The sequence below is a fragment of the Stylophora pistillata genome, chromosome 4 (assembly GCF_964205215.1).
Source record: "Stylophora pistillata chromosome 4, jaStyPist1.2, whole genome shotgun sequence".
Taxonomy (NCBI): domain Eukaryota; kingdom Metazoa; phylum Cnidaria; class Anthozoa; order Scleractinia; family Pocilloporidae; genus Stylophora; species Stylophora pistillata.
The window spans coordinates 5,410,001-5,429,156 of NC_142522.1; the positions used below are offsets into that span (position 1 = coordinate 5,410,001).

At 37.7% G+C, this 19,156-nt stretch overlaps 1 protein-coding gene across 1 annotated transcript in view; it reads right to left on the minus strand.

Moving 5' to 3' along the window:
* The window catches only part of LOC148732119 (uncharacterized), a 53,206-nt gene that overhangs the window by 31,077 nt on the left and 2,973 nt on the right, over window positions 1–19,156 (minus strand). Inside the window, exons 3-7 of the mRNA XM_088756590.1 lie at window positions 2,583–2,705; window positions 1,659–1,918; window positions 1,360–1,450; window positions 624–1,010; window positions 1–389 (exon numbers count right to left, since the gene is read on the minus strand). The exon at window positions 1–389 is cut by the window's left edge and continues 46 nt beyond it. Coding sequence (XP_088612716.1) covers window positions 1–389; window positions 624–1,010; window positions 1,360–1,450; window positions 1,659–1,918; window positions 2,583–2,705 — 1,250 coding nt within the window. The remainder of the gene's footprint in view (window positions 390–623; window positions 1,011–1,359; window positions 1,451–1,658; window positions 1,919–2,582; window positions 2,706–19,156) is intronic.

Sequence of the window (19,156 nt, forward strand, 5' to 3'; positions counted from 1 at the left end):
ATCGTTCCATCGCCATCCATAACCAACCCAGTTTGAAGACGATCTTATCGCATTTAAGAAAGACCCACATTTTCCATCTCCACTCGGTTCTCCCGGGCCCCAGAGATTATTGGTGTCAGAAACCATCTGTCCATCTATCCAGACCCAATCAGTGACTTGAGTGGTCAATCCAAGATGAATTCCACCGTGAATGTCAAATTTGAGTTCTCTCATTCTATTGGCTACGGCGTCCATCGTTGACTCGTCATTGAAGACAGCAAGGTCGGCGTTGGATTGGTGGCAAAAGTTCCGTGCGTCACTCCACTTAAAGGTTGATGTTAAATAGAACAGAAAGCACGAAGTACCAGCTCTGTACCAGCCAGGTTCGCATCCAAAAGTTATATTATCGCCTAAAAAATAAGACCTGAGTTTCATTTCTACGGTACAGTCCGAAAGACATCAATTATCAGACATTGGTTTCTTATTTATGTCACCATCGCTCATCTAAAAGGTTCCTTTCCCTTATCTGCTCTAAAAGATGGCTTCATGAATGAGCTTTACAACCACTGGTCAGGTTTTTTCAGTCTATGGCGTTCGAGCAGAAAAAAACCCTTTGCGAGTGTCATCTTCTTTTGCATTCTCACCTGGTTTAGAAACATTAAGAGCATAAAAGGAGAATACAGTTTTTCTCCCACAACAACTGTCATTTCGGTGATTATTAAGACTCATCATCTGACCATGCGGACCTCTATCAATCATATAAATCTTTTGAGAGTTTTTCTCTGCGTCACTGCTTAGGACAACAACATCTAGTGGAAAGCTTGTGTAATCAACAACATCCAACTTTGGTGTGAAGAAACTTTTTTCCTTCGACACTGCCGGGTAGATAAAGTATGGCTTTTCTTCCAGATTTCCCCGAGGTCTTTCCAGAGTGAATCGAAATTCCTCGGAGTAAAGGCTGTGGTCGGAGGGTTGCAAACCTATTCGAAAGGTCTGGCCCTTGTAGGAAGAGACGTAAAAGGTTTTTGATTCTAGAAATGAGACAGGTAAGATAAGAAATCATATGATACAAGATTATGTAAAAGGTGGAGAACAAGTCTAATTGCAAAGGTAAGATAGAGAGGGGAGGAAAAACTACATAAATTCAGATATTTTGATATTTGGAAGATATACACCTGGCTGAAGATAAAAAAAGGCAGCCTAAGATTGCTTAAGTGACTAGAAACACAAAACTATTTTAAAAAAGACGACAAAGATATGTCTTTGATAGGGTTAGTCATATCAATTTAGCCATTTAAGACATATTCACTTAATAATGCAAAGTGAAACTCAAAACTGAAATGACGAACCCAATGCATTATTTAAATGGGACAGATGCACCTTTTTGGAGACAAGTTCCCCTTTGGAAGGTTAGGTCGTCAAGTGCTGCATCTCCATAATAACTTCTGCCTCTGATACCATCTATGACTACCTAAAGAAGACAATCGAGGTAAAATCGTGCCTCGCTACCAGCACTTCTGTAAAATATCAGTCTTGCGGGGTACGTCATCGATGAAGACACTCATGGTACTTAGTAAATGAAAGGCATAAATGCTAGGAATTGTTCAACACTGATCTATATAGAGTTATTTACGTGGTTGTAAAATTATAAAAACGTTTTTAACTTCCCATAAACCTACTTTATACCGTCTCGTCTCGCTGAGATTAATTTGCTCGCGTATCCATTGATCTCCTCGATCCTCAGACTGAAGCCAAACCGGTTTAATTCTGTTTTCCTTATGGCTCTGTACGTAGATAACAACACAGCTCATGGTGGAACCAAACATGTGATAGTAGAATGTCATGCATTGTGGTCCCTGCATCCATGGACTTTCAAGCCTTGCTGTGTCTCCACGGCGTCTAGGAGCCGAAGCCTCAATATAAATAAACTTCCCAGATCCTATGTTTGGAAATAAGATGATGAAAAAGGATCTGATGACATCTTGACCCGTTTTATGACATCGTTCTTTCAGATTAAGTTTCTTACTTCTTTCTCTAGTAAAACCTTCACGTTTCAAAACCGAAAGAAAAACCGGATCACGCAAAGAGCAAGCACAGTTTGTCATACGCGATAATGAAATAGAACTAAGAGAGATGATTAAAAAGATAAAGTTTCGTAGGTACAAATTCCCTGTTTGTTTCTTGTTAATCAAACCCTTATTTTCTTCGCAAGGAGACCTTCTTCACTGTTGTCTTCAAGTTGGAACCTCTTCAAATGTTATTATAAGCCATCTGTGCTCTCCTTCACAAGCGAAATCTGCTTTTATCGTTTTCGAATTTTTTAAAATTTTGTAAAAGAACATAAATTTTTTTGAGAGATGATTAAAGGGTTTTCTAGCTGCCTCAGGATGACAGCGTTGGTGAACTTTGGTTTTGTTCGATGCAAGCTGATGTGAATCAGTTTAAGTAGCAAAATAGCATAACTTGTGACGGTTAGCTGTTTTTTCTTGCCTTTTATTTAACACATTTAGACATAATGTCATCTTCAACTAGGTTCTTTAGTATGGCAAAAGTAAAATCAAAAGAAGCAAATATATTTTTCTTATCTCTTTTCACAGCATTACCTGATGTATGATCAGCTCTTGGCCCAGTTTTAAAGCTTAGAGTGGACATTCCAATCGACCATTGAAAAGTTGCCTTTGCATTCGGCTTCCAAAAGCAAAAATGGAAATCAAAGCTGCAATTTCCTAAAAGAGAACAAAGAAAAAGATAAGAATTGTTGGTGATTTAATTGTGGTATAGTTTTGTATTAGACATTTTCAAAACGTAAACACTAAAAAATGGAAAAGAACATTAAAAAACAAAACAAAAGCAAAACAACAACAACAAGAAACAAACAAACAAACAAACAAGCAAAAAATGGAATAGCGAGACATGATAAAATACAAATGAGTCATAACTCATTTTATTATATCGCTCGCAGCGCCCGTGGGCAAGATGAAGCGAATCCTGTGTTCTGATTGGCTACCCGAGCGGGAGAGATGGGCCCATCTTTCCCGCTCGGGATTGCCCGCATTGATCCCGCACATGAAAAAAATAGAATTAGAACTACGTTCGTAATTCTGGACAATTTTGGCGATGGAAACGCAAAAAGTGGCAGAAAGTAGTCAAAACAAAGAAACGAAAACGACTCTCATGAGTTTGCAGTAAATGGTTTGAACCCGGGGGTAACATGTGAAGGTGTAGTCTGATCGTCCGGGTGAGTGTAGTCCTGAGAAGGACTGTTGTCGGTGGCAGTGACTGACGTTTCGACAACCTGTGCGGAAGTCATCATCAGAGTCAAGAGAGAGTCAACTTGACTCTGATGATGACTTCCGCACAGGTTGTCGAAACGTCAGTCACTGCCACCGACAACAGTCCTTCTCAGGACTACACTCACCCGGACGATCAGAATACACCTTCACATCTCATGAGTTTGTTGTGTTACAAACACAGGTGGCTTTCTTTTCAGGCTCTCGAAATAAACAAATCATTCCTAATTCAGTAAATGGTTTGAACCCGGGGGTAACATGTGAAGGTGTAGTATGATCGTCCGGGTGAGTGTAGTCCTGAGAAGGACTGTTGTCGGTGGCAGTGACTGACGTTTCGACAACCTGTGCGGAAGTCATCATCAGAGTCAAGTGACTCTGATGATGACTTCCGCACAGGTTGTCGAAACGTCAGTCACTGCCACCGACAACAGTCCTTCTCAGGACTACACTCACCCGAACGATCATACTACACCTTCATTCCTAATTCTTATTAAAGCAAATCTTTTAGCGATATGATAAATCCTTTATGAACTAAGCTTGTTCGGTCAAGATGACTGGATTGATATCAGTCATCTTGACCTCGTTGTTTTTTCGCATTTTTATGGACCTCGATCCATAAATGGACCTCGGTCCATAAAAGGTCCATAAAAGGTCCTTTTATGGACCTCGGTCCATAAAAATGCCAAAAAAGAACTCGGCTAATATCCAGCCATCTTGACTGAATAAGCTTGGCTTATAACGGATATATCTTGACGTCAGTTCGACCTCAAATTATAATCAAAGATTCACAAAGGAGTGAAATAGAGAGCAATGTCTTTAATCGGAGAATTATGGAAAAACGAATGTGAATGTTGAAGGATACCACAGAAATTCACCAAGGAAATCAACTAAGCAGTGCTGCAAGTTATTGTAAAAGAAATTGCTCAGCAGATATGTACCTGACTGATCGCTTGAGGTTTCGGTTTGATTTACACAGCCGTTTCAGATGATAGGTTTGGTGGAACCAAACATTTTCGGACGCATTTTGAAAAAAAACCGTTTATACGACCATTCCAAAGAGCAGGCAGCTGCATTTAACAATGCCTAGATTTAAACTAAAAAACTAAAACGAAAGTGCTGTAACGAATATAACCTTGGATGTAAAAATGAAAGGCATAGACAACTAATCAACTTATTTGCTATATCAAGACTGTTTTAATTCCCAAATGGGATATTTACCTGTGAGGTTTTGCGAAGAGACACCATTTGTTGCAAGAAGCACATGTGTCAAAAACCATAGCGAGAATCCTTGGAGAAACGTGAACATAGTAATCTTGAACTGCGCGCTGTCTAGAAAGTTGAGAAGAACGATGATAAGAATACTTTAAATTTCGTTTCAGTCGATTATTATTATGATTTTATATTTGACTGGATGCCCGATAAGCAGTGATAAACAACAAACGAATGTCTTAAAAATTTCTGCTCCCGCTTCCCACCCTCTCCCGTCCCTGTTCTCCCGGGCTCCCGCCCCCCTACTGTCCCCCTCCACAATAAAACCGACAAAACCCCGGAGCTTCTAGAGGAAATGCGCAAGCTGAATGCACTCCTATTTACCCTAAAATAAAGAAAGTTCGAGACGCTTCTAAAAGCACTTGTTTGTTTAAAGCCTGCTTTTAGCCACGAATGGTCAATTATCAGTTTGAGAGAGAAATCTTTCAAAATTTTTAATCTTGTAGAAAATCTTATCGCACTTCAAGAGTTGAGAATATTTCGATGTCCAAATCGAGAATATTCCGAAAAGGAGTCGACTGTTTGTGAATCACAAGAATAAAAGTCAAGCTGACCACAATTTTGCAGGTCTGTATTATAAGCACTCAGTGGAAAATGAAGAGAAGTCACGAAGCATTCATGACCTTCAAGTGCAAAATGAAAAAAAAATAAATAAATAAATAAATAAATAAGCAAGCAGTAGGCTTATTTTTGAGGTAAGCCATAAGTCGTGTTTGTTTGTAGTCGGAGTGAACGTAGGCCAGGGGCCCGTTTCTCGAAGGTTCCGGTAACTTAACGGACCCGTAAAGCTGTTATGTTTTCTTTTAAGATGGCGATTTCAAAAGTTTTGAAAATGATGGAATAAAACTATCAGCTAAAGAAACAAAAAGGACTTGTTTTGGGTGTCAGAACCTGCTTCCCTATCCTTTAAATTTTGATTTTAAAACATTGCTTCGGGCCCGTTAAGTCACCGGGACTTTCGAGAAACGGGCCCCTGGTCAGTCAGATATTTCTTGCGTATTGGATTTCGCAACAATAAGTAAGTCAATAATGGTCGACACGAAATTAAAAGTTTGAAACGTAATAAGCTGTTATCTATATTTAAAAGAAATCTTCACATGGTTAAATTAAGTCGTCGAGCAATGAACTCATATTTTTACGTCATTCCTTAGGGTCGAATGACTCTAAGAAGGACGTGTTTTCAGAATATGGAACGAACTCTAGACTTTTAGTTCATCAAATGGCATTAGACTGTGTACTTGTTGCGATATTGTTGTCGCTATGCCAATTTCATGATACTTTTCTTGGCTAAAAATGCAGTAAAAAGTGATTTCTTTCATCGCTCCGACGTCACAGGCTGTTATCTAAGTTTACTTTGGGGCTCTAGCTGTCCCTTTATTTAGCATCAACTATAATGAAACAAGTTAAACGGATGTTTCTTGCGTGGTTGGAAAGTAATTAGCAGGTATCCAATATTTCCCAATCACATTAGATAAAGAACTATTATGTAGCATCCATGTTATGCTTGTGATAATTCGAGAAGTCAACTATGTATATTCTGCCAGAACATGCCAATTAGAATACGCGTTTATTTGTAGCCGGAGCAAAAGAACTTTGAAAGCCAAACTCAGACAGATTGTTCATAGTATTTCATACTGGTGGCGTTTTCAGTCCATTCACGATCAGAGTACAGATCAAAAATTGGAATTTTCTTTCTACCTTTGGTTTACGGTAAGAATGAACTTTGTTTACCAAAAAAATAAAACAGTAAACATGGATAGACTACCGTGGTCGCAGAAGTTTAAAAGCCCGTCAACGAAGCAGTCAAACACTGAATGACAAAAGTGCGATCACAGCACGTCAATAAAGTATTACTCGTGAAGCTTCCATAAAATGTTGTTGAGATAAGGAAGAATTGGAGCTCAACGGCAGCAAAACAACACAAATGCTTCTTTAGTTACATATTCGAGCCAGCACCTCTTGACGTTTAAGGAACCGGCAAATATACAGCAGAACCAATCACTGGCCAAGCCATTAATGTGCGTTTGTCGTATATTTTTGTAGCGGACTTACACAGACAGTTGTCGCTGTCGTTAATGAAAGCCAACGTAGAGAGATGTTGCTTGCGTGGTTGGAAAATAAAGCTGACCAAAAATAGCCTTTATGTAATGTTTTCCGCTCTCATAAGAAAAAGAGTAATTATGAAGCATTCATGATCTGCTTGTTAAAAGGAGAAAAAAGGAAACAGTAGGCTTTTTTCTCTCAGAATATGCCAATTAGAAAATAGGTTCGTTTATGGACGGAGTTAAAAACAGATGTTTAATGCTTATTAAATTTCAGTGCACAGTTAAGGAAGTCAACGATCGTCGACTAGAAATTCAAATAGTAAACCGCGATGAGAGGTAGTCATCTATTTTAAAAGAAAATCCTTACATAGTTAGATTGCGCCTTTTTAAAAATAAATCTATCTTATTAGACTTTATGTTGTGTAGTATTACTGAGTTTTTTTTAACGAGTTGTGCCGTATTTTGACGAGCCCGTAGTGCGAGTCAAAATAAAAATAACGAGTAAAAATACACAGCGATACTACACAAAAAAACGTCTAATAAGTTATTTATTTTCCAACACGCCAAATTGTTAATTCTGTGCGGGCGAATTTCGCGGATATTTATGTACGGGTATTGCGTAACAGAAGTATGCGAAGCGGCATGGAATTAGGGCGTTGTCGGTTTGCTGTTTCTATTTTCTTCAATAAATGAAGGAATTTCCTGTTTGTCTGTTTTTCTTCGTTCGATTCATTCAATAAACTTGGATCTATATTTTCCAGCCATACCGCCTCTTCGTCGTCAGAAATATGATTCAAATTGTACGCCATTTTTATTTTCGAAACTTCCATCCAATTCTTCGCTTGCGCCATGCTAGAAAACCTGTCCAACCGGTTCTCTGGAGTACAAATACCACGTGATATTTGTACTCGTCTATAGCATTATTTGTACTCTATGGAGTTTTGTTGGATATTAATTCCCATTCTTTAAGATTTTTGACGTCGATTCACTGGCCAAGCTATTAACGCGTGTTTGTCGTATATTTTTGTAGTGGACTTACACAGACAGTTGTCGCTGTCGTTAATGAAGCCAACTTAGACAGATGTTGCTTGCGTGGTTGGAAAATAAAACTAACGAAAAAATGGCATTTATATAATATTTCCTGCTCTGATGAGATAAAGAGCAATCATGAGGCATTCATGATCTGCTTATAAAAAGGCGAAAAAAGGAAACAGAAGGCTTTTTTCTCTCAAAATATCATAATGCTAATTAGAAAATAGGTTTGTGTATAGACGGAGTCAAAAACAGATGTTTAGTGCTTATTAAATTTCAGTACATTACGGAAGTCAACGATCGTCGACTAGAAGTTCAAATGGTAAAACACGAGGAGAAGTAGTCATATATTTCTAAAGAAAATCCTTACATAGTTAGATTGCGCCTTTTTAAAAATAATTCGCATTATCTAAGATTTTTGACGTCGAATGATTGAATGAATGAAGTGCTCTGAAACTTTTGAAAGACTTCTAAAGGTTAACACATATAGTCATGTGTCAATTTTTAGCTACGTAATTCATTAAGAATGCAGTAAAAGGTAATTTGTTCATCTCTTGGCGACATGGGTGGTTTTCTAAGTCTACCTCCAATTGTCCTGTTAACCACATCAACTGCAATGTAAATTTCCCGCTAAATGCGTCTTCACTTCGACAGGATAAGACCTCCTTGCCAAGCCCACTATTTTCTAAATTTCAGTACATTGTTGAGCGTCCAAACCTTTAAGCAGACGTTTCCACTCCGTAACAGTGCATGAGGGATATCCTATAATGAGTTTCTTGCTGACACTGAGTAAGAATAATGAACACAATTCTGTTTCCAATTTTACAATGCGTTTGGCATAATCAAATAAAACACCAGCTGTCATAATTAATGTTGACCGGAAGTTACAGCATCGATTACTGAGTGTTTCAAATGAAGCACAAGTATATGAATGGGAAAGTTTTCTTGGTTTTGAAAAATGCTAATTTTATTTTCCCTGTAATACATTTTCTTAAGAAAAACTTGTTCAATTTTGCATGTGCGCATTTTGTGTTTCTTTGCCTGTCTTATGACATTTTCCCGTCTCACGGAAAAAGATGTTTTTCATCATGTCACGAGCATAGGACAGAAAAAATAGTCATGTTGAGTCGAACTTCAGACCTTCAATTCCATATGAGGACTCAGAATTTTTTTTCTTTGTCCCGCACTCGTGACTAGACAAAAGAGCTTCCTCTTTTTTTACCCAGCTGAAAAATTACCACTTTTCTTATTCTGTTCACAAACTTAAAATGGCTATAAGCGATCGACTGATAGCGGGAAATTCAACATCAATTTTTAATTTTTCACTACCGTGCTTAAATGTGATCTTTTCCAGACCTCAGACCTCAGACCTCAGACCTCGAGCACTTAGGGCCCCACATGTACACATGTACTATATGGGTATTTAAAAGTAACCTCACAATACAAGACCTTCATTTGGACTCTTACAAAATATTTTGTTGAATTTACGAATGTCATACGAGGAGTCACATAATGCAGACCCGACTTGTATTTGCATTTGCTCTTAACAGCAATTTCATAATAACTTATAAAAATAATAAGAACCTATTCACTGAGTGGGAGGGCGGGAGGGGAAAGTATTTTTCTCGAGTTCTGTAGGGCATGAACGTCCGTGCACGTCATGAAAGTCATGAACATCCGTGCGTCATAAACATCAGTAAGCATTTCATCATATGACTACTAAGTGCTGGAATTTTCGAAATAATCTTTTTAACTTAGATAAGACGCGATAGACTGGCGCGCGCTGGAAAACCGCAAAAACGATTTCACTGGAAAAATTTTCCTTCTTTTTTTTAAATTAGAACAAGAGACTCACAATTCATTGAAAAACGTGACCCTGTCCCCCTTCACAATGAAAGCGGCAAAACCTCGGAGCTTCTAGAGGAGATGTGCAAGCTAAATGCACTCCACTGAGTCACTCATTATCCTAAAATGAAAAAAAGTTCGAGACGCCTCTAAAGTAGTCTCCCTCGCAGCAGTTTTTAGTCTCGTCACGCAACGCTCCTCCCCACAAACGACTGCTCACATTCGAACAACATTCCTTACCGCTACTTCAACCAATCACCATTCGGATTACATATGCCGAGAACTCTGCGCGCCAAAGTAATCTAACCAATCATACTGTTTGTTTCATCTTGGAGTTCAAAGCTTTCAAAAGTGGCGACCTTTGAAGAAGCGTTAGTAATACATTTTGAATTCTAGCTTAGATGCGCAGCAAAAAACTGGAATTAGGAAAATAGTTGAGGAAAGAAAGGATGTATTTGTCAATCTTCCTACTGGTTTCGGGAAATCTCTCCTGTATCAAACACTACCACTCGTGTTTGATCCTACCTCGCAAAAGCCTGGTCATATCGTCGTCGTGGTCTCACCATTGGTAAGCCTTATGGACGACCAAGTGTCCCATTTGAAGGAGCTGGGGCTAAAAGCAGCTAACATAAGTTCACTTGAGGATGGTGAACGCACTCGTGTTGAAAGCGGCAAATATTCCTTAGTTTACGGATCCCCTGAAGCGTGGTTGAAGAACGAACGCTGGAGATTTATGCTAACGAACTCTGTGTATTCCAAAAAACTCAGTGCCATTGCCTTCGATGAAGCGCATGTTGTAAGACAGTGTGAGTGTTTAAATAAAAACGAGACTACAGCAAAACCTTCTTCGGCGTTTCCTCCATCAAGAAACTACGATCAAATGCAGAATTTGAAAACGCGGGAAAAACGATATTGATTACAATCTTTTGTACTCTGATTGGTCACATAAGAAACGATGTCAGTGACCTCATTGTTGCAAAGACAACAAAGGGAAAGGAATGTTGTTCGAATGTGAGCAGCCGTTTGTGGGGAGGAGCGTTGCTTGACGAGACTAAAAACGGCTACAAGGGAGACTACCTCTAAAGGCACCTGGTCGTTTAAAGCCTCCTTTTAGCCACGAATGGTCAATTGTCAGTTTGAGAGAGAAATTTGTCAAAATTTCTACCCTGCCAGAGAACTTTATCGCACTTCAAGAGTTGGGAATATTTCGATGTCCAAATCGAGAATATTCCAAAAAGAAGTCGACTGTTTGTGAATCGCAAGAATAAAAGTCAAGCTAACCATAATTTTGCAGGTCTGTATTATAAGCACTTAGAGGAAAATGAAGAGAAGTCACGAAGCATTCATGACCTTCAAATAAAAAATGAAAAAAGAAAACAACGAGTATGCTTATTTTTGTCGAAGTATACCATAAGTAACATAGGAAGCTTTTATCTGTTTTTAAAAGAAATCTTCACATGGTTAAATTGAGTCGTTGGGCAACGAAACAATATTTTTACGTCATTCTTTAAGATCGAATGATTCTAAGAAGGAAGTGTTTTCAGAATATGGAACGAACTCTAGACGTTTAGATCATCAAAGGGCATTAGACTGTGTACTTGTTGCAATGTTGTTGTTATGCCAATTTCATGATACTTTTTTTGGCTAAAAATGCAGTAAAAAGGGATTTGCTCATCCTTCTGACGTCACAGGCTGTTTTCTGAGTTGACATTGAGGTTCTAGTGGTTCCTTTATTCAGCATCAATTATAATGAAACAAGCATTCAGACTTTTACTTTTGTCGGAATATGCTGATTAGAGTAGATTTTTGTTTTTTAGACCGAGTTAGAGAAAAATTAATGAAACTCAACTTAGACTGATGTTTCTAGCGTGGTTGGAAAGTAATTAGCAGGTATCCAATATTTCCCAATCACATTAGATAAAGAACTATTATGTAGCATCCATGCTATGCTTGCAATTATTTGAAAAAAAGCCAAACTCAGACAGATTGTTTATAGCATTTCATACTGGTGGCGTTTTCAGTCCATTCACGATAAATAAATTGGAATTTTCACTCTACCTTTGGTTTGCGGAAAAAAATGACCATTGCATACAGAAAAAAACAAAACAGAAAACATGGATAGGCTACCGTGGTCGCAGAAGTTTAAAAACCCGTTAATGAAGCACTCAAACACTGAACGACAAAAGTGCGATCACTCAGCACGTCAATAAAGTATTACTCGCGAAGCTTCCATAAAATGTTGTTGAGATAAGGAAGAATTGGAGCTCAACGGCAGCAAAACAACACAAATGATTCTCTTGTTATATATTCGATCCGACACCTCTTGACGTTTAAGGAACCGGCAAATATACAGCAGATATTGCAAATCTACAACTTTATCCTTCTTTTTTTCAACCTGTTTTAACCGAAGAATTACTGTCAGAAATATCACTTGTACCGAATGATAAATCTCATGGTTTGTACTCCTCAACAACCAAATTACTAAAATGTTCGAGTACCGTCATAGCTCCTGTCCTTTAGCTACTTGATACATCGATCAGATCAGGAACTTATCCATCACAACTCAAAATTGCTAAAATTACACCAGTATTTAAGAGTGACATGATACTGACGCAAACAACTACAGACCTATCTATTTACCTTCAAACTTTAACAGAGTATCCGAGAATATGATTTACAACAGATTGACGAGCTAGATAAAGAAACACGAACTTTTGTATTCCTCACAATACGGCTTTTGTAAGGAGCATTCAACCCAATACGCAGTATTGGACATTGTTAATGATATACAGGCAAACTTGAATCAACGATTGCTATCTTGTGGAATATTCATTGATCTCAAAAAAGCTTTCGACACGGTCGATCACGAAGTTTTGCTCGATAAACTCGATCACTAAGGCTTTCGTGGATTAAGTAATGATTGGTTCTCCTCATATCTTAAAAATCGCACACAAACAACACAAGTAGGCCATTGTATTTCAGATAAAGCAGTCGTTGGATGTGGTGTTCCTCAAGGATCAATTCTTGGACCATTACTTTTCTTGCTATATGTCAATGATATCTACAGATGCTCGAATAAATTTAGGTTTAACCTGCAGACGCCCTAACATTTTGTACGCGAACGAAAATCTAAAAGACTTTGAAACAATAATCAACAACGAGTTACAAAACCTTTATAACTGGTTGACAGCCAACAAATTAACTCTAAACTCTAAAAGATCCAACTTTGTAATTTTTCATCCTTACCAAAAGCGACTGGCTTACTAACTAAAACTCTGCATTTTCGATAACGAAAAGAATAAATATATTCGTCTCGAGTCTAATGTTTACATAAATAATGTGGGCGTTCTTACTGATTAGAATCTCTCTTGGAAATACCACATTGATTCTATTGCTACAAAAATTAGTAAAAATGTTGGGCTATTTGTAAAGCTACGCCACTCTGTACCTCGACAAATACTATTGAATATCTATGTCATTAATCCACCCTTATTTAACATATGGTCTTGCCGCCTGGGGTCTGGCATTGATGACTCATCTTAAAATTCTTATTCTTCAGAAAAGAGCCCTTCGTCTGCTGTACTTTGTATACTGGCATGACCATGCAATTCCTTTATTTCTTAAAGCAAACGTGCTTCCGATAACTTTTCTTTATTACGAGTCGGTACATACTAAACCTATTTCAGAAAACGTCTAATATTCATTTATACAATACACGATCGTTTACGTCTGGTAAGTTTTATGTGAAAAGTTCGAGACCAGAAATAAAAAACAATTCCTTCTCTCTGATCGGAGTAAAGCTGTGGAATAAGATACCAATCTGTAGAACGGATCTACCAACGAAAGCTTTTAAAATAGTCCTTCGCAAATTGCTATTTTGATATCTTAGAAAAAGGAGATAACTATATTCAAATCCCCATGATCATTAAAAAGGTAGGTATATAGATACACTTTCTAAGTTTAATTGTCTTCTTATCTTTTTCTATCTGACTGTGTAGATAAGGACTCCTTGTCCTTAGATATCAGACGATTTATGTTATTCAGGTACTTGTCTTGCCCCGCCACGATTAGCTTTCTAGCTATTTGCGGGGGAAACTATCCCACTTTAATTTTATGTAAAAAGATCAAAGAATAAAAATTGTTGTTACTGTTGTAACAATCACTTGCCAAGCCATTAATGTGCGTTTGTCGTATATTTTTGTGGCGGACTTACACAGACAGTTGTCGCTGTCGTTAATGAAAGCCAACTTAGACAGATGTTGCTTGTGTGGTTGGAAAATAAAGCTGACGGAAAATAGCATTTATCTAATATTTCCCGCTCTCCTAAGATAAAGAGCAATCATGAAGAATTCATGATCTGCTTTTTAAAAGGCGAAAAAAGGAAACTGAAGTCTTTTTTCTCTCAGAATATGCCAATTAGAAAATAGGGTTGTTTATAGACGAAGTCAAAAACAAATGTTTATTGCTCATTGAATTTCAGTACATTAAGGAAGTCAACGATCGTCGACTAGAAATTCAAATGGTAAAACGCGATGAGAAGTAGCTATCTATTTTCAAAATAAATCCTTACATAGTTAGATTGCGCCTTTTTGATAATTTTTAATAATTCCCATTATCTAAGATTTTTGACGTCGAATGAATGAATGAAGTGCTCTCAAACTTTTGAAAGACTTCTAGAGGTTTAAACACATAATCATGCGCCAACTTTTAGCCACTTATTTTCATTAAGAATGCAGTAAACGGTAATTTGTTCATCTCTTGGCGACATGGGTGGTTTTCTAAGTCTACCTCCAATTTTCCCGTTATACCACATCAACTGTGGTGTAAATTTTGCGCTAAATGCGGGAGTATCTTTCAGGTCTCTACTTCGACAGGATAAGATCTCCTTGCCAAGCCCACTATTTTCTAAATTTCAGAACATTTGTTGAGCGTCCTAACCTTTAAGCAGACGTTTCCTCTCCGTAACAGTGCATGAGGGATGTCCTCCAATGGGTTTCTTGGTGACACTGAGTAAGAATAATGAACACAATTCTGTTTCCAATTTTACGACGTGTTTGGCATAATCAAATAAAACACCAGCTGTTATAATTAATGTTGACCGGAAGTTCCTGCATCGCTTATCGAACGTTTCAAATGAAGGACTGGTATATGAATGAGAAAATTTTATGTTTTTGAAGAGAGGCTATTTTTGTTTTCCCTGGAATACATTTTCTTAAGAAAAATTTGTTCAATTCATTGCATGTGGGAATTTTGTGTTTCTCTGCCTGTCTTATGACAATTTTCTCTTCTCATGGATAAAAGTATTATCACAATGGTTTTTTGATGACCAAACATAAAACGGAAAAATATGTTTTTCCTCATGTCCCGAGTACGGGACAAAGAAAAAATAGTGTTATGTTGAATCGAACTACAGACCTTCAATTTCATGTGAGAACTCACAATTTTTTTCTTTGTCCCGCGCTCGTGACTAGAAAAAATATCTTCCTCTTTTTTTACCGAGCTCAAAATTTACCACCTTTCTTATTCTGTTTACGAACTTAAAATGGCTACCAGCGATCGATTGATAGCGGGAAATTCAACCTCAAGTTTTAATTTTCCACTACAGCGCTAAATTGTAATCTTTTCCAGGCCTAAAACCTCAGACCTGGAACACTTAGGGCCCCAAACATGTACTATATGGGTATTTAAAAGTAACCTCACAATACCAGACCATCACTCGGACTCTTACAAATATTTCGTTGAATTTACGAATGTCATACGAGGGGTCACATGATGCAGACCCTACTTGTCTTTGCATCTGCTCTTAACAGTAATTTGATAATAACCTATAAAAATAATAAGAACCTATTCACTGAGTGGAAGAACCGGACAGGAAAATATTTAGGCAGATCCTACTTGTATTTTCATTTGCTCTTAGCAGAAATTTGATAATAACTTATAAAAATAATAAGAACCTATTCACTGAGTGGGAGGGCCGGACGGGAATATATTTTGCTCGAGTTCCGTAGGTCATGAACTTCCGTGAACGTCATGAAAGTCATGAACATCCGTGCGTCATAAACATCAGTAAGCATTTAATCATATGACTACTAAGTGCTGGAAATTTCGAAATATTTTTTAACTTAGATAAGACGCGATAGACAGGAGCGCGCAGGAAAACCGCACAAACTCTTCCACAAGAAAAACTTTTCCTTTTCTTCGAATTAGAACAAGAGACTCACAATTCATCGAAAAACGTGACCCTGTCCCCCTCCACAATGAAAGCGGTAAAACCCCGGAGCTTCTAGAGATGTGCAAGCTAAATGCACTCCACGGAGTCACTCATTATCCTAAAATAAAAAAAAGTACGAGAAGCCTCTAAAGGCACTTGGTCGTTTAAAGCCTGCTTCTAGCCACGAATGGTCAATTGTCAGTCTGAGAGAGAAATTTGTCTAAATTTCTACCCTACCAGAGAACTTTATCGCACTTCAAGAGTTCAGTAAATTTCGGTGGCCAAATCGCGAATATTCCGAAAAGGAGTGGACTGCTTGTGAATCGCAAGAATAAAAATCAAGCTAACCACGGTTTTGCAAGTCTGTATCATAAGCACTTCGAGGAAACTGAAGAGAAGTCACGAAGCATCCATGACCTTCAAGTGAAAATGAAAAAAACAGGCAGCTAGTAGGCTAATTTTTGTCGAAGCATGCCAAGTTTACTTTGAGGTTCTAGCTGTCCCTTTATTCAGCATAAACTATAATGTAACAAGCATCTGGACGTTTATGTTTGTCGGAATATGCTAACTGATTAGAGTATATTTTTGTTTTTTAGACCGGGTTAGAGAAGATTAATGAAACTCAACTTAGACGGATGTTTCTTGCGTGGCTGGAAAGTACTTATCAGGTATCCAATATTTCCCACTCACTTTAGATAAAGAGCTATTATGTAGCATCCATGTTATGCTTGTAATAATTCGAGAAGTCAACTCTGCATATTCTATCAAAATATGACAATTAGAATACGCGTTTATTTGTAGCCGGAGCAAAAGTAGTTTAAAAGCCAAACTCAGAAAGGAAGTCAACGATCGTTGAATAGAAATTCAAATGGTAAAACACGATGAGAAGTAGCCATCTATTTTTAATATTATTCATAGAATTTGATACTGGTGACGTTTTCAGTCCATTCACGATCAGTGTTCAGATAAAAAATTGGAATTTTCTTTCTACCTTTGATTTGCGGAAACAATGACCTTTGTATACCAGAAAAACGAAACAACAAACATAGATAGGCTACCGTGATCGCAGAAGTTTAAAAGCACTCAAACACTGAATGACAAAAGTGCGATCACTAAGCACGTCAGTAAAGTATTACTCGTGAAGTTTCCATAAAATTTTGTTGAGATAAGGAAGAATTGGAGCTGAACGGCAGCGAACCGGCTTCTTTTGACGTTTAAGGAACCGGCAAATATACAACAGAACCAATAACTGGCCAAGCCATCAATGGGCGTTTGTCGTATATTTTTGTAGCGGACTTACACAGACAGTTGTCGCTGTCGTTAATGAAAGCCAACTTAGACAGATGTTGTTTCGTGGTTGGAAAATAAAGCTGATGGAAAGTAGCATTTATCTAATATTTCCCACTCTCACGAGAAAAAGAGTAATCATGAAGTATTCATGATCTGCTCGTAAAAAGGCGAAAAAAGGAAATAAAAGGCTTTTTTCTCTCAGAATATGCCAATTAGAAAATAGATTTATTTATAGACGGAGTCAAAAACAGATGTTTAGTGCTTATTGAATTTTAATACATTAAGGAAGTCAACGATCGTTGACTAGAATTCAAATGGTAAAACGCGATGAGAGGTAATCATCTATTTTTAAAGAAAATCCTTACATGGTTAGATTGCGCCTTTTTAAAAATAATTCGCATTATCTAAGATTTTTGATGTCAAATAAATGAATGGAGTGCTCTCAAACTTTTGAAAAACTTCTAAGGGTTAAAACACATAATCATATACCAATTTCCAGCCACGTATTTTCATTAAGAATGCAGTAAATGGTAATTTGTTCATCCCTTGGCGATATGGGTGGTTTTCTAAGTCTACCTCCAGTTGTCCCGTTATACATCTTCAACTGCAATGTAAATTTCGCGCTAAATGCGTCTTCACTTCGACAGGATACGATCTCCTTGCCTAGCCCACTATTTTATAAATTTCAGAACATTGGTTGAGCGTCCCAACTTTTAAGCAGACGTTTCCTCTCCGTAACAGTGCATGAGGGATGTCCTCCAATGGGTTTCTTGCTGACACTGAGTAAGAATAATGAACACAATTCTGTTTCCAATGTTACGATGCGTTTGATATATTCAACTGAAACACCAGCTGTCATAATTAATGTTTACCGGTAGTTAGTACATCGATTATTGAATGCTTCAAATGAAGCACTGGTATATGAATGGGAAAGTTTTATTGTTTTTGAAAAAAGGCCATTTTTATTTTCCCTGCACTACATTTTCTTTAGAAAAAGTTGTTCAATTTATTGCATGTGTGCATTTTGTGTTTCTTTGCCTGACTTATGACGTCTTTCCTGTCTCATGGATATTAGTGTTATCATAATGGTTATTTGATATGACCAAACATAAAACGGATAAAGATGTTTTTCATTATGTCCGAGCGGGACAAAGAAAAAATAGTAAGGCATGTTGAATCGAACTTCAGACCTTCAATTCCATGTGAGAACTCAGAATTTTTTTTCTTTGTCCCGCGCTTGTGACTAGCCAAAAAAGCTTCCTCTTTTTTACCGAGCTTAAAAGTTACCACCTTTCTGATTCTGTCCACAAACTTAAAATGGCTACCACCGATCGACTGATAGCGGCAAAATTAACAAATGGTAAACACCACAGCGTACACTATTGAGTTATGGATGTATGCGGGAGGTTGCCAAGCACGAATGAAGCGTAAGAGTCGCGCGAGGCGATAGCCGAGAGCGACTCTAGCTTCTTGAGTGCTTAGCAAACCTCCCAAGTGCATCCATAACTCAATAGTGTACACTGTGCGTTTACCATTTGTTTTATAACATAACATTGATACATTGTTGCAAAAGAGTTTTGTTTTATCTAACAGATCTTACGTGACCAGAAAAAACAAGCGCGCGCGGAAAATTAGTCTTTGCATTTGCTCACGTCAGCACCGTACACCCATGGGCAAATGGTGGACGCTGAATTGACCAATCAGAGCACGTGCTTTACTTTGGGGATGTTATAATACAAAATAAATTTTTAATTTTTCACTCAAGCGCGTAAGTGTGATCTTTTTCAGACCTCAGGCTGTGGACCTCGAGCACCTAGGGCCCATATATATGTACTCTATGGGTATTTAAAAGTAACCTAACAATACAAAACCATCACCCAGACAATCACAAATATTTCGTTGAATTTTACGAATGTCATACTTGTATTTGCATTCGCTCTAAACAGAAATTTGATAATAACTTATAAAAGTAATATGAACCTATTGACTAAGTGGGATGGCCGGACGCGAAGATATTTGGCAGACCCTACTTGTATTTGCATTTGCTCTTAACAGCAATTTGACATGACATAAAAATAATATGAACCTATTGATTGAATGGGAGGGCCAGGCGGGAGAATATTCGGCTCGAGTTCCGTAGGTCATGAACGTCCGTGAACGTCATGAAAGTCTTGAACATCCGTGCGTCATAAACA